Genomic DNA, 16,439 nt, shown 5'->3' with positions numbered 1-16,439 from the left:
AAGGGAGGGGAGGGGCGTGGTGGTGGAGGGAGGGTGAGGTGGGGATCGAGGCCCTTCGTGAGTCCGTGAGGCGGGCTGCGAGTTGTCCTTTTAGACCCCCTGATCCGAAAAGCCGCGAGGTTTCAGTTCGAGATCCCGTGAAGACGAGACATCTCGCGAGAAGTGCAATTGCGGCTCCACCTGTGAAGGGGCGGTGGGCCGGTGGGACGCCCGGGGGGTCCTTGTTAATCAGTGCGGTCTGTTTGCGTTTGGTTCCTCGGCCTTCACGCTGGATGGCCAGTTTTTCCTTTGTTCATCATCCTCTACCTGAGAAATGGTCGCTTCCCCCTAGTCTAGACACGGTGAGGAGCTCTGAGGAGGAGAATCTTGGGCTCTAGATTTTGAGGCGGCCTGGGAGGGGCCTCTTTTTAAAACCGCTCATTTGTCCACCCCTTCTACTCAGGAATGTTTGTTTCTTAGAGTAAACCTATGGCCATTCGGATTCGGTGGCAAGTTAGTCATGCCCTTATGATAGTGGTTGTCAAATTTGTTTGAGAAAGCTGGTCCAGGTGACTCCTGAGCCAAGTGTTGCTCCGGAGGGTGTTCTGATTAGCGTCAGTTTTTGTAAGTGAAGGTGCTGTTTTTATCTGGCGTAGTTGGTTGATTTATAAATCTTGGTGTCTAAGGAAATGGCACTGTTCGCGGTTTTTCATTAGAGATAATATTATGCATGTATATATAATGAAATGAGTCAGGCTGGTTCTGGAGCTATTTGCTTAATGTATGCTAATGTTGAATGAAGCTTTAAAAGCCAGTTTGGATAAAATTTTAAGAATAGGGTACACGTCCTTTTAATTAAACCATTTGTCAGAAATCATGTTTTGTCAATTCAAAGAAAGTATTCTACGTCACTGTATTTTTAAAGGCAGGAATTATTTTTATATTAAGTTAAAAATTAAGCCTGAAAGCTTAAAATAATAATTGAGGCGTAAATCATTGGGTAATTAATGTATTTATGCATTTATTCATTCTGTAAACAATTGACTGTATAAAGTGCGCTAAACCTGCCAGTCAGGGAACCGGCTGGGAAGGAACTGTCTAATCAAGGAAATGTACTAAGTAGATCGTGCATATGGAATTCACCGCACAAATTAGAGGCACCATGCAGTTGTGGTAAAGAGTGAAGCCAGGCTGTCTGCTTACAAATCCTAGCTCTGCCTTTTACTATGGGATCACAGGCAAATTCTCACTGCTTCAGTCTCTTCATAAAGTAAAATTTGACTAACAGTAGTATCTGTTTCATAAAGTTGTTCCTTCAGTAAATAATTAGAGCCTAGAATGTGCTAGGCAGTGGTCTAGGCACTATATTCAGTGAATAACGTAAAAATCCTATTGTCATAGAACAAAAATCCTACCATTACCTTCTGATGGGGGAAGAAAAACAAATAACAAGCACAGTAAAGAAAGCGAGATGGAGAAAAAAGATAGAGAATTATTCTTCTAGAGTTATGGTTAAAAGGAAGGGAAATGGGAGGTCAGGATAGAGAAAACAACATTGGAGGAAATATCAGTACTACAAGGAGTTGAAAAAGAGACCTATGCTCTCTAAGGGGAAAGATTTCTAGATAGAATAGCAAGGGCAAAGGCCTTGAAATGGGAGCCTGAGAATGTGTGTAAGGAACAGCAAGGACACCACTATGGCTGGAGTAGAGAGCAAGTGTGAGAGTAGTAGAGATGAAATCATGTCAAGTTATTATAAAATGAGTTAACCAACGAAGAATTTAGAACAGTTGCCTGGCATAGTTATGTTCTCAGCAAGTATTAGTTACATCTTAGTTCCTTGGCAAATACAGTGATAGTAGTTTGGCAGTGTCAGATTTTTCACTAATAATGACAAATGTATCATGATTATCCCCATTTTGACCTGAGGGAAAGGGTCAAAGCTGTTTGCTGTAAGTGCCATCTTTCTTCGAAATCTTGCGTTTTAACTTGAGCAGTCACAAATTTTGCATCTCTTCCGTATTTATTTTAATGTAAAATAAGGTCTTTCTCAAAAAATCTTCACCAAAAATTGATGTAAATTTAGTAGGATATACCACTTGTGGTAGCGGTGAGAAGTATCTTTTGTTGGAGATACTTGCGTATCCTAATATGAGAAACAGAGCCATGTTTTAAGACACAAAAAGATGGGAAAGGAGGAGAAGGAGACGAAGCTGGGTCCAAATGACTGAAGGCTTTATTAACTTTGAGCTTGGACTCCATCCTGAATTCAGTGGTGATCTCTGGTTTTAAACTGGGGCCTAATCTAGTTAGGTTTGTGTTTTAGATTGATTACCCTGGTAGCTAGACAGGCTATGATTCTGAGGAGGATAAGACCAGGAGTAGGGAGAGTATTTAATATACTGGAATCTTTCCAAAGGATAGCCGAGATAATTGAAGTGGAGAGCAAAAAGATGACAAATTTGAGAAATATATATGAGGTGGAATAGGCAGGACTTAGTGACTGATTTCAAATGTGAAGAGTGAGGAGAGGGATGAAACTAGAAGGGATTCCAAGTTTCTAGGTTGGGTGATAGAGAAGATATAGAAACTGCTGAGGTAGTCAATATTAAGTATTCAGGTTGTATTTTATGTTCAATGAAATTTAATATAGCTTATCATATAGTCTTGTACCATTTTCATTAAATTTATTCCTGGGTATTATATAATTTTTGTTACTGTGAGTGGGTTCTCTTTTTCTCCTATAAATTTTTTATTTGTTATTGCTACTGTTAAAAGAGAAACTGATTTTTGGTATATCTTTTATCCAGCCTACTGACTAAAATTCCTCATTGATTCAGTTTTGCTTCCTCTCTTAGATTTTCTAGCTATATATCATCTGCAAATAATAATTTCATCCCTTCCAATATTTGTTCTTATACTTTATTTCATTAGTGTAATCTTTAAAGTATGGAATAATCATAATGATATTGAACATCGTAGTCTTATTACTTAATTGAATGGGAATGACCAGTATTTTAACACTTAGTATAATTTGTGCTATTGGCGTGAGATAAATATTCTTTAAAATGTTTTGGCGATTGCCCTTTATACCAGTTTTATTTAAAGATTTGCTGAAATGTCTGCTAAAAAAATTATTAAATGTTTATATATCTTATTTTTTCCTTTAAAATGATAATGCAGTGGATTATATTGATTTTATTTTTAGGATAATAATAGCTAACACATATTGAGCATTTGCCATGTGCCAAGCACTGTTCTAAGAACTTAACTGTTTAATCTTTATAATGTCATGCTTTAGGTACTATTATGATCTTCATTTTACAGACGGAAAAAAATGAGAGCGAGGTGAAGTAATTTACCCAAGGTCACACAAGAAGTAGTAGCAAACCTTATATTTGCTATGCTGCAGATATTTTATTCAGGATTTTATATTTATGTTTGGGAGAATTTAAAATAAATTTTCTTTATTCACTCTTTTGGAATTTGGATTGTATGTTACTTTTGAAAAATGAATTGGAAATTTTCCATCTTTTTTTCTATGCTATAGAATAATGAGAATCAAATAGAATCATTTGATCCTTGTAGATTACGTACAACTGGCCTATAAAATCAAGCTTGATAGCTTATTTCATGGTAGATCTTTAGAAAATATTTGAATTTGTAATATGGTTATTGATCTGATAATTTTTTCTATCTTCTTGTGTTAGCTTTGGAAATAAAAATTTTTAACATACCAACTATTTCTCTAAATTTGAAAATTTATTGATGTAAAGTTACATCAGTATACAATAATTCTCTTAATCTCTTCTTTGTAGATTTGAATTTCCATTTTCATTATAATGTTATCTGTTTTCTTAGTGGGGCTTTCCAGGGGTTTGTCTATTTTATTCAGCTTTTCAAGAAGCAACTTTGGTTTTATTAAATTTTTTTTTCTTCAGAATCACTAATTTTACTTTTATCTTGAAAAATTTCATCCATATAAATATATTTTTCTTTTATTTGTTCCTTTTATAATTTTTTAAAAGTTGAAGACTTAGTATATTTCCATACTATATTTTTTATTAAAGATTGTTCATACCAGAAAAATTTAAAAAGACAGTAGCTAAAGAGAGCATCCACATTGTAGTTAAAAAAAGTTTAATTATTTTAATCATTCTGGTAAATATTTTTAAAATGCTAATATTCATTCATTTATCAAATATTCACTGAATGCTAGTTATTTTTCAAAGGTCTTAGAGTCTGTTGGGAAAGTAGCAAACCAGAATAAGTGCTTTTCAAGAGAAATAGAATGCTGTAGGAACACATATTTTTTTAAGGCAAAATATTAAGTATCCAATTCCTTCATCAAGGAGTGGCATGAAATCCCTCTTCTTTGTACATTTTTATTCCTGTCTGTTCTTTGTATTTGATGTAGGTATTTTTCCTAATTTATAGTTCAGGAAACACATTTAAGGGAGTTAAGCAAAATTTGCTTAGGAGCTTACAACTCAAGGGCTGGGAAGCTCCTTTATTTCTTCTGGAAAAACTTTAAAAGAGCATATCTTCAATGCTGAATAGTAAAATGGAATTTTTTAATGTCTCATTACCAGGTTTTAAGTCATATTAGATAAATCATACTGTATGATTCATGAACTGTATGTATCATGAACTGTATGTGTTATGAACTGTATTTTTGATGAATGTGCAGAGTTTGTAGAATACTGAATATTGTACTAAGGGAATTGTATCAGAGGTGTGAACACAGAGCTGACTGTTAATTCATTTACCCACCATATATTTAATGCTAGCTTGAGTGGCATGTACCTTTCTAGGTTCTGGGGGTACAGCAGTGAATCAAATAGACAAAAAATGTCTACCCAAGTAGAGCTTTTATTTTAATGGGAGATATAGCAAAAAAAAAAAAAGAGATATAAGTAAAATATATTAACGTTAGTAATAAGTGCAGTATAGGAAAAAACAGGGAAGGGGGATAGGAAATATCAGAGTCAGGATGGAGAATTGCAATTTTAGTTAGGGTGGAGTATTGATCAGTATTTGCTGCATAACAAATCACCTCAAAACTCAGTGGTTAAAACCATGAACATTTATTTCTTGGTCTGTGGGTTGAGTGCAGTTAGTCTGATCAAGGCATGACTTGGCTGGGTAGCTCTGCTTTAGCTGTTTTGTGGGGTAGGGGAGATATCTTGAGCTCAATTTCAGTTATGACAAGGTGTCTACTAGACATCTGGGAGCTATTGATTGGGCTGTTGAATATATTATTTGTAGTTAAGGGAGAGGTCAAGGCCAGAGATAAAAATTTAAAGCCTGGAGACTAAATGATATAGGGTGAGTAGGATAGAAAAGACTGAACCCCAAAGTACTTAAGTATTTAGAGGTTGGAGAGATGTGAAGAACCAATAAAAAATACTGAGAAGTAGTTGCCGGAGGACAGGCGACCTATCTTGACCCCATGGTTGTCTATAGGGATCCATCTTAGCTGCAGTATCTGGGCTGCTTTGACTTCTAAAAAAAGACTCTAGGTCAACAAAGAAGGAAGTCTTAATCTACATACAGGTTCACTCTTCTGCCTTCAGAGGCCTTGAACTATGCAGAAGGATGGGTGGCTTCATTCTTTAAATTAATATTGCATGCTTAAAGTACGCCAGGTACTAGGCACTGGGGATGTAGCAAGGGATTTAGAAAAAGAAAAAAAATTTTCCTGACTTTGGGAATTCCATGCTAGTGAGGGCATGAGGCCAAATCTAAAACTAAGAGCTTATTCAATAGGCATAAACAGCAGAACGGAAATTCCATTGGCCCAGGTTCCAAAGATTCAAGGCAAAGAAATCAGTGATAGAAAATTGGCAGAGGTCTAGGCATGGGGTCATTTGGATACTGTGTCCCCACTATGGTTAAAACAATTCAGATATGTACTAATATTAAATTGATTTTACCCTTTATACAGAGCCAGGAAACAGTCTGCACAGTTAATGTCAACTCTGAATTTTCAGAAATGTTAACCTTCATCACAAAGCCAGAAAACCTAAATAAACCAAAATTATTCTCCCTTTGTAATTATTCTTCTTCCTGTTTTCTCTCCCAACTATCAAGTATTATGATTAAGCTAATTTGCCAAACCATGAAATTAACTTTCTTACTTTTCAGACAGTTCATGATTTTTTAATGTACATTTCACAGACTTCAACTCTAGATTAAGAATACAAGGTTTGGATAATTTGGGTAAATGTTTTATCCCGCATTTTCACATCTAATTTCATAGCCCCAAATCAGAAGTTTTCCTTTTAAAAAAAAAAGGTACTATCCATTGTTTCTGAATCTAATTTTACAGATAAGTAAAGATGAAAATGACATACTTTTGTTTTAAGTTAAGGTATGGTAATCATTTTTAATTATAACTAGTATTTGTTGAAAGCCTCCTTTGTGCAGAGCAGGGCCCTTTGCATATCTCATTTAAAAATTTCTAGTCTTTTAGGAAATAGATATTATCAAGTTCATGAAATGGGTATATATCTGTTTCCTGAATTAAAATGTGAAGTCATTTTCTGACACAGGGCTGTCCAAAGTAGAATATGCACACCTGAGATATGTGAAACTGACTGTTAGGGTGTGGGAACAAATATTAGAACTTTACTTTTTGCTTTTTTTTTTTTTTTTTTTTTGCGGTACACTGGCCCCTCACTGCTGTGGCCTCTCCCGTTGTGGAGCATAGGCTCCGGACTCGCAGGCTCAGCGGCCATGGTTCACGGGCCCAGCCGCTCCGCGGCATGTGGGATCTTCCCGGACCCGGGCACGAATGCGTGTCCCCTACATCGGCAGGTGGACTCTAAACCACTGTGCCACCAGGGAAGCCCCTTTTTGCTTATTTTAATCTCATTTTTTAAATTTTATATTATAGTAGTACCTACAATAGCATGAATAGCATAAATGAATTGCTAGTCATATATTTTCAGTGTATTCATATATCTTCAGAATTTACTGCTTTAGAAGTATGTGATCAAAAAAATTGGGGACTTCTCCAAAATCTTTAACCTTGACAGAGAATCAAGTTGGATTTGGGTAGGGTCGTTGGTGGTGGGAGAGTCAAGTACATATTGTATTCTCCATTCCATTCTTGATTATCATCTCCACGTGTCATGTCTTTACATTCTGTCTTGTTTCCTTTCTTTCCCATTATTGTCTAACAACTGTTATGACAACATAATATTTTTAAATTGCTGAAAATATTCCACTTTTGGAGAATTTGCTTAGGGGTAACATACGGTCCTTCTAACAGTCCAAGCTACATTTTTGAACAGCATGGTTTTGGCAGTGCTATCTGTAAATAACCTGAAACTGATGGGTAGTTTAATATTTGGAATTTTTTTTCAGGTAAATTCTAACCTGTGCATATTTTTGTAGGTACAGTACATTCCATATATTTTTAACAAATTAATGTATATATTCTGTAGGTTTGCTTGTGTAAGTTCAGGAATAGTGACTGAATAGATCTGAAGAGAATCAAATACCTGCTTCAGACAAGATGCTAATTTTGGCAAGGATGTTCCCTATATTGGCAGATTTATAAATATGGGGCATTGGGTATGCATTGCAAGTTTCTTGCTTCCTGTTATAAACTGCCAGATAATGCTAACAATGATCTTTGCTAAATGGCAAGAGCTGAGATGGACAGTGAGTACCCTGATATTTTGGGGCAGAAAATATGTTTGGTTTCTGATAACTTTTGCAAAGATTTTCCAACCATTGTCTCTCAGTCCTGGAGTTTGCTTAAGCAAACTATGTATTTTTTCCTTGTGGGAAAATAGTGTTTTGGCCTCCCTTGCCTAGGTATGTTCATTTTGAGGCCTTGCCAAGAACCTAAACAAATACAAAATGGAAGAAATTAATGGAAAATTAGAAAATGAAATAATCAGTATATTTCGCCTATTCTTCACACAGCTGATAAACTAATGGTACAACCTCAACCTGTTATTCTTTGAGTTTAACCTGATGGCCCTAGCCCTTCTTGTTTACCTGCATCTATCTAACGTGTGAGAAATAGACTTTGAGAGTGCTAGAGCCATAGAACACCTGCTTTACTCCTTTCAAAGCCACCGAGAATGGCTGTTGCTGCTTGGCTAGCAGATATAGTCAGATCAGTAATGGTTAAAAGTTTGGTTTTAAGGAACTCCCATCAAAATGTCTTGAGTTATTCCTAGAAAATGTCCTCTTCATATTTTTTTCAGCCTTGAACTGGTTACTGTACTTCTCATATGTAGCTAAAACATCTCACATCTCAACTTTAAGGAGTGTTTTGGAATTCTTTTGGTAAAATCTAGCAGAAGCGATAACTAGCATTATCAGGGTTTTCTTTATTAACAGACCCATGAACTTCTGGAGTACATTTAATTCAGTGCTGAAATAGTAAATTCAGCTTTTAAAATAGATTTTAAAATTTTACCAAGTTGCATGTTCAAGATTGTTTATTGCAACTTTGTTTATCATAGCAAAAAAAAAAGCAAACCCACAAACACACACAAACTGGATACAATGTATTTATCAATAGTGGTCTGGTAAAATGATAAATTTTTAACAACGGCATATTATGCAGTTTAAAGAATGTGGCAGATGAATATGTGCTGATGTGAAAAATGCAAAGTGCTGAACATATGCAAACTAAGCTGCCATTTGTACCATATGGGATATATTTGAAAAAATTTTTTGTCCCAATTCTTAAAGTCTCATTATTACCATTCCTTTTCATACAATAGCTTTTCTCTAAGGTAGAGAATTGTAAGAAAAGTGAACTAATTTCACCACAAATTTAAACAAAATTAAATCAAGATGATGATAGGAACACTTACATAGTCCTTACTATGTGCCAGGTACTGTTCAATTACATGTTTTAAACATTTACTCTTCACAACAACCCTGTGAAGCATGGATAATCTTTATCCACATTTTTCAGATGAGGAAACTGAGATGTTAATTCCACACAAGGTTGCATGGCAAGTATGTGTCGAAGCTGACTTACATACCCTTGCAGACTGGCTCCAATGTCTCTGTGCTCTTAACTACCAATTCTATATGCATCCTCTCAACTTACTTTTGACATTGATGGAAACTAAATGAGATACTTTGTCATTTTTCTTTCTTGTAGACAAATGATTTGTTGTGTTTATATAATACATGATACCTAATAACAGGATGGTCCTATTTTTATTGCTGAAAACAATCTATGTTCTTTTAATTAACCTTTCATTTTAACTCGTTCATTTAGGTAGGTAGTTCTCAACTGTGGAGAGTTTTGTGCCCTAGAGGACATTTGGCAGCGTTCGGAGACATTTTTGCTTGTCACAGTGGGGCTGAGAGATGGGAGATAGTTGCTACTGTCATCTACTGGATAGCTAGGGATGTTGCTAAACATCCTAAAAATGCATAGGATAACTTTGCGTAACCAAGATTTATCCAGCCCAAATGTCAATAGTGCCAAGAAACCCTGATTTAGTTGGCATAAGGAAAGTTCTCTATAATTGGACTCCTGTCCTGAAAAATACCAAGTATATTATTTTGTTTTCAAGCTAGTAGCACTGAGAAAAGCAAACTTTATTTTTACTGTTTTTTACACTGATACTTTTCACTTTTCCCACCTGGCATTGTGTGATATGTAAGTGCCAGAGCTGACAAGGGTAGCAAATTCATGGGACCATGGAACATCACCCACACATTGAAATGTAACCTTGTTGGCCAATTAGAGCCTCTAACTTGGTCAGGTGACTTAAGATGATCATTTGAGTGGATTTAAAGGCAATGTACTTATATAATATACAGTTTAGGGAGGTGACAGGAGTGCTACAAGGTAAATGTTTAAATGAATGATTGAAAAATTATAAACAAGAGCTGTGCCTACTTTGATGTGAATATGCACAGCTTTAAAAGTAGGGAAAGAAAAGCCTTTACAATTTAAAAAAAGCTTGTTATAATTTCATTAGGTAAGAGGAAAAGTGGTAACTGGAAGCTCAGAGGGAGCAGTAAGAAAGGTATTTTACTGTTTCAAGAAATGGATGGCAGTACCTTATTTTCCAACCAGTAAAACAGCCTGCAGATAAAATCATTTTGCTTGGTGGATAAAGGTGTGCTGTAAATTGACACTGAACTTTAACTTGCCCTGTGATCAACCAGCCAGAACCTGAATAGTTCCTGCGGAAGAGCTGTTTCTCAATTCCAGGAAGGCAGAGTAAATGTAAAGTTTCCTGCTGACAGGGAAAGTCTATTGAAACGAATACACCAGGGGAAACTGGATTCACCATTTCTCCCATGTTAACACTGATTTTAAAGGTTTCCTTCAGCCTCTTCTAGAATGGTAAGGGCTTCGGATTATTTCAGAAATACAGTGGTAACGTTTCAGGCTGGCTACTTCCTTCCTGTTGCTAGGCACTTACACCTTCATTCCCAGCAGAGGCTGTAAAGTGCTACTGCTGCCACTGTTGCCGGTAGGGCTTGCCACACATATCAGCTCAGTTTCTGGGAAATGATGGGATTGATGATCCTCCTCTGGAAAACCTTTCATCACAGAGATTCACATCAGGTTGTATTTTAAAGCAGGCTGAAAAAGAAAGCCATTAGCCTTTCTTAACTCTTAATTCAGGATCCAAATAGCTTCTGATTTATTGATTAATTTTATATCTTTTTCTTTTTCAAGCTGAACACTGAATAGCTTAGCATAGGCCTTCCATCCTCTCTGCCTTGTTGCCAGAGGATTTTCCTCCTTTCTCTTCAGCCTCACTGTGATCTGTGCAAACAGCTACTAACTGAAGGAGAGCTTATTAGAAGGGGAATTATCCATGTCTGAGCTTTTAAATTCTGAAAATGAGAGGATTGTTTTGTCTGGAAAAGGCACACGTTTGTATGCTCTGGCTATGAAATAATGCCTGTTACTTTGTATTAAAATAACCAGGGAGGTTAAGGAAACCATAAAAGAAAAAGTTTGATCACAGTCCTACAGTTCTCAAAGCCATGCCCTTTTCTATACAGCTTTATTAAAGAAATGAAGCAGATCTGATTAGTGTGAAAGAATAACAAGGTTTGTCCAACCTCTCTCTGCTTCATTATGGGCTCTAGGTTGTATATTTCAACAGTATTTGAATAGAGAATGCAAATTTTAATAGGCATATGACTTTGTATACTGAGTTTTTAAAATAAGACTAAAAGTACAAAATAATGTACAGAACTAGATTCTGAATAGGTGAATTATATTCATACTGACAGCAAGAAGTGTTTTATTAGGGATGGGCAAGAAACTAAGACGTGTTAGAAAGCTCCATTTTAAATGAGGGAATTTAGTGTGAGTCTGTGTGTGTGAATCTTTCCACTTGTGTTTTGATTAAGAAGTATCAGCTAACATTGAATTGTTGCAGAATTACCCTTGTTTCTCCAGCCTTTCTGTGTAACTGAGAGCTGATGTGAGTCAAATACAGAAAATAGCTAGTATCATGATTAGGAATACTTGTTTTTCAGATGATCCCCTCAGAACTTCTTTTAGCCCTTACACCAGGAACTGAGTTGTCCCCTCCCCATAAGTTTGTTAATGATAGGATACTCAACCCTAAAGGCTTAGGATGGTTCAGGTCCTACAGTTCTTTCTTCCCCTCTATGTGTTTTTGGCTTTTTCTGACTTTTTGGGAGACTCGGCCTCATTTAAAACAATGTTCCTTTGAGTAAATACAATCTGAATTCTTAACAGGTGACTTACAGATGATCTTGTGGAATATATTTTCTTGATTTAAGAATTACCTCTGCTGAATTGCCTTTTAGTAATGGGCCTCCAAAAGCTCTTATCAATCTAATTTATGGTTGTATATTAATATGCTGTTAGAGAAACTGGCTACCCAGTTACTGAAATAAATAAGCAGTCTAGAGGCAACAAATGAGAAACTTTATCCAGTCTTGTGCTTGGCAGCAAGGCACTCTAGGTCTGTTTTATTTATGCTGTTGCTGCCACTTTCTTTTCTTTTTTCTCATCATTTCTTTCTTTGCCCCAGAGCACCAAGCAATAGTTTTACCTACTTTCACTCTAACACTTCCTGGGCTTATGTACAGTGGGATCAGAAAGGGAAGTCAGTCTAACAGAGGGCAATGGAGTTTGGAGGCTTGAACTCTCAGCAAAAGAGATCAAATGGAACTAATTTTAGAAGAATTGGTCTTGGGGTAGTTAAATAGAGAGCAATATAAATAAATAGATATGCTAATAATACACTATTCCTCTTTGTTTTCATTTATTTTGCCTCAGTATTTTTTTTTTCCTTCAGGAAATATCCACAACATCCATTGATATCTGAACTAGAAAATATGCAAGAGTTCTTTACATCCCGGAAAAGTAGCTAAATGTTATTTTTAGACTAAAAGAAAATAAAACAATGAGTGCTATCAAGATTGTGTTAAAGAGAAACTTCTTATACCTCTGGGAAATACATTATTACAAACCATTTGGGAAGCCATTTAGCAATATGCACCTAGAGGCCTAAAATATTTGTGTCTTTTGACCTAGGAATTCTATTTCTGATAATTTACTGTAAGGAATTAATCATAAATATAGAAAAGCCTTCATAGGCAGTGCAGTTTATCACAATACTAATTTATAATGAAAAAAATGTGAAACAATCTTAATGTCCAACTGTAAGGAAATGGGCAAGGAAACCCCAGTCAACCAGTTGTTATGTAGCCATTGAGAATGTTTACTAGGAGTATAAAATAACATGAAAGATGATTTTGATATAGTGTTCAGTGGTGAAAAATGTAATGCTGAGTATTCCCTATTCAATATGATTACAAATTGGTAAGATATATCTATGCTTGGAAAATATTAAGTATATTAAAATATAGGTAGTGATTTATGTTTAGATGATGAAACTGTGATTTTTGTTTTATAGCAGTTTCAAAATTTTCTTTAATGATTATGTACTATTTAGATAGTGGGAAGAAAGAATGAAATCCTTCTACCTTCCCACTAAAAGTATTACTTTCCTTACAGCTTTAAACAGCAGTCGTAAAAGTCAGTCTGCAAGCTTTGGAATAAAACTTGCAAGAGAATATTGTGCAGCATGGATTCTCTACCAGAAGAATTTTTTGTGAGGTAAGGGATGGGTTGACAAAAAACCAACTGCAGTTGTTGCATTTTGAAGACACGACATTGGTCTTTTTCACATAACTTTGGGAAGCTAGTGTGAATGAGATACCCTTACGTTTCAAGATAATTTAGCAATTTTGATTAGTGGGGGATGTAAACTGGGTAAAATCTAATTTTAGAAAATTTCTCTAAGGACCACACCCTGGTAAACAGCTAAGAATTGAAAGATGAACCATAGCTTGCCACACCTGGGCCATTCTCAACAAAGTAATGTTTTATTTATCATTTAACAAGCACTTACATAGACTTACCAACATTAACTTATATAAACTTCATAACAACTCAGTGAGGTGGATACTATTATTATTCCCATTTTATAGAAGGTAACCTAAGCGTAACATAGAAGACTACTGAGTGGTTCAACTGGGCGTAGGCTAAATGTCAATCTGTCCCCTCAAATTAGGGAAAGTTCAGCTTGCTTGTACCTCTCCCATATAATACTAAAGAGCAGGTTAGTATTGGAGATCTCCTTGCCACCTTTCACTGTCTCATATAATAAGCAATGTGTTGTTTTACAAGTATTTACTTACCTCCATTGTACTTAGGGAATAAAGACTAAGACAAAATGTATGTACTGAGAGAGAATTATAACATAGTAGGAAGATATATAAAAAGTTATTTTATCTTTAGGCAAAATGCATGCCTAAGTGTTATAGTAGAAATGCTGTGGCTATATATAGAAAGGAACAATAATTATTGAGTGGGGTTCAGTGAGTTTCCACAAGGTGACATTTGAACTGAACTTTAAAGGATAAAGGTGGCTTTTGATGGGTGTCGAAACAGAGCAGATGGGAGGTCATTTGGCTGAGGAAACAGCAAGAAAAAGTATTTAAATTCTTGGGGAGGATTTTGACTCCTGGTAAGGAGTTTAGCTTTATTTTGTACAGAGCCATTGACATTTGAAGAAGAGAAATGAAATTTTACACTGTATTTTGGGAAGACTACCTCTGTTGATAGTGGGAAGGATGACAAGATATGACAATTGTAATAGCTCAGGAAGTAGTTAATGAAGGCTTGTATGATAGGAATAGTAAATAGTAAGAGAGGAAGGATTTACAGAACTAGAATCAACAGAATTCTTTGACTACTTAAATGTGAGAAAAGGGGCAAAAGAGTAGTAGAGTTGGTTTGAAAGTTTCTAATGACCAGAAGGAAATATGTAACATTAGCTAATATGAGGATCACAAAAGGAGACAGGTTTAATGTGTGTTGAGAAAGTAAGAGAGGACAGATAATGAGTTCAGCTTTGGACATAAGCCAGACTGAGGTGTCGCTAATTTATTCTTATGGAGATTGTCGAGTAGGTGGAAGGAAATGTGTAGCTGTAGCATCAAAGAATGATTAAGTCTGCAGAAATAGATTTGTGAATCATTAGAATGGGGTGCTATTTGAGTTCATGGAAGTTTGCTCATTTATTTGTTTTTATATTTATTCATTCAATAACTATTTGAGTGCCTACTTTATGTCAAATATTGGGCTAGAGACTTGAAGGTAAGGTAGTTCAATAAGAAGGACCTGAATCCTATCTAGGAGTGTTTACTCATGGGCATAAATGAGATTAATTTAAGTAGAAAATGTACTAAGAAAAAAGAGGGCTAAAAATGGAACATTACTGTATACTATATATATTCAATATTTCAGGTATATTGTTATACCAAAATTTCAGCTTCTCCCAGCAGCAGAATAAAGTACACAGGTGGTAAAAGTAGCAGAATAGCAAAAGAAAAATACTAGTCTTGCACTTAGTTTTAGCTTTGCTGCTTTCTAGTGTATGACCTCTCTGGGCATTAATTTACCCATCTACAAAATAAAGTAGCCTGCCATATATGACCACTGATGTACCTTCCTGTTCTAATACATGGGGAGCATGGTTTGATAGTGTTAATGTAAGCAGTTCTATATTAAATATTATTAAAATAATAGATGAATAAGGTAAATGAAAGGAAGAGAGATAGCCAGTGGTACAAACTGAGAAGTGGACAGCTGGAGGGGCTAGGAGAAGAACCAATAGCAGCGAAGGATGTGGAGGTTTTCAAGGAGGGGTGGAGTATATGATGGATAATGTTAAGTAATGCAGAAAAGCTAGGTAGATTGAAGAGCTAAGACAAAGCTATTGTAGTAGCAGATACGATTTCATTAGCAACTTTTACTAGAGCAATTTCAGTGTTGGGGAGGCAGTACAGATGAATTAAGTTTTTATATCAAAATTTGTTATGGAACCTATGGAAAATATAGAAGCTCATGTTCCACACGTTTGATTAAGAAGCTCTGAAGTAGAGTTTGGACATCTGGATATTTCCAAAGCTTCACAGGTGATTTTAATATGCATCTGGGACTGAGAACTACTGGGTTAAGGAGTGAATTATCATGAAATGGAGTTAGCAAGTAGAGTATCCATTTTGAGTACCTTTTGTACTCTTAAACATGGAGAGGCTTCAGAATACTGCTGCAGTATTTTTCATTCCTTGATAACACAGTTCCTTGTGTTCCTTTTTGTAGTGGGGCTTAGAAGTGTAGGAAAAAACAGTTAACAGGTTTCTCTTTACCATGATATTTTAAAGAGCACTGAGACTCATACTGTGAAATATTGTTTGTTTGAAACTTTCACTGTGTGGACAATACTGCATTGTTTATGTCTCAGTTTCCCCTGACAAAATCAGCACATAGTAAATGATAAATGATTGTCTGTCAAATGAGTACATAAATATGAAGTAAAATAGGATAATATTTACAAAGTACAATTCTGAATAAGTCAATCAATTGACATAAGTTTCTCACATCAGTTTTATCTCTGCTAGTGTATAAGATTAAGAAAATTATATAAATCATATATGACCCTATGTTATGGTTCTTCTATTATGAATCCTGTGTCATGGTGCTGTATATAGGCAAAAGCAATTTTATAAATGAATTTTTCCATATAGTAAATAATACTGCATATGTTCACATTTCAAGCCCATTTCAAAAGCAAAACTTGTTATTCCTTTTTATAAAAATAGTTAATAATTTCTAAATATGATATTCTGCCTCAATTTAAAAAGCCATTTTGAAAAACTGGACAATTGCAATGCCAGGAAACTGAAAAAAAAAAAAGATGTCTGTAAGATAGATCCTTTCCAGACCTCAATTATTTTCATAAACACACACACACACACACACACACACACACACACACACGTACACACACAAATCAAAAATCAACCTTTGCAACCTTTTTTTTCTTTACATTGAGAAACAGTGCTATAAAGTTATTTTTTCCCATTATTTTGGTCTATTGTGTGTTTGTTAAAGATGA

General features: G+C 35.4%; 1 protein-coding gene across 4 annotated transcripts in view; it reads left to right on the top strand.

The window, feature by feature from the left end:
* The first annotated feature begins 67 nt into the window (after nucleotides 1-67).
* DZIP3 (DAZ interacting zinc finger protein 3) overlaps nucleotides 68-16,439 on the top strand; it is a 121,889-nt gene continuing 105,517 nt past the window's right edge. The window contains exons 1-2 of one of the 4 annotated variants that reach the window (XR_002173832.3): nucleotides 68-341; nucleotides 12,989-13,090. Coding sequence is in view for 3 of the 4 variants with exons in the window: in XM_019922836.3 (XP_019778395.1) it covers nucleotides 13,059-13,090 (32 nt within the window). In the remaining variant the exon portion in view is untranslated. Of the gene's footprint in view, nucleotides 342-363; nucleotides 604-12,988; nucleotides 13,091-16,439 lie in introns of those variants that run through there. The other 3 variants (XM_019922836.3, XM_019922838.3, XM_033855853.2) reach the window with 3 other exon arrangements.

This window comes from Tursiops truncatus, chromosome 4 (assembly GCF_011762595.2).
Source record: "Tursiops truncatus isolate mTurTru1 chromosome 4, mTurTru1.mat.Y, whole genome shotgun sequence".
NCBI classification, from domain to species: domain Eukaryota; kingdom Metazoa; phylum Chordata; class Mammalia; order Artiodactyla; family Delphinidae; genus Tursiops; species Tursiops truncatus.
This window is presented reverse-complemented; position numbering and strand designations above follow the sequence as displayed.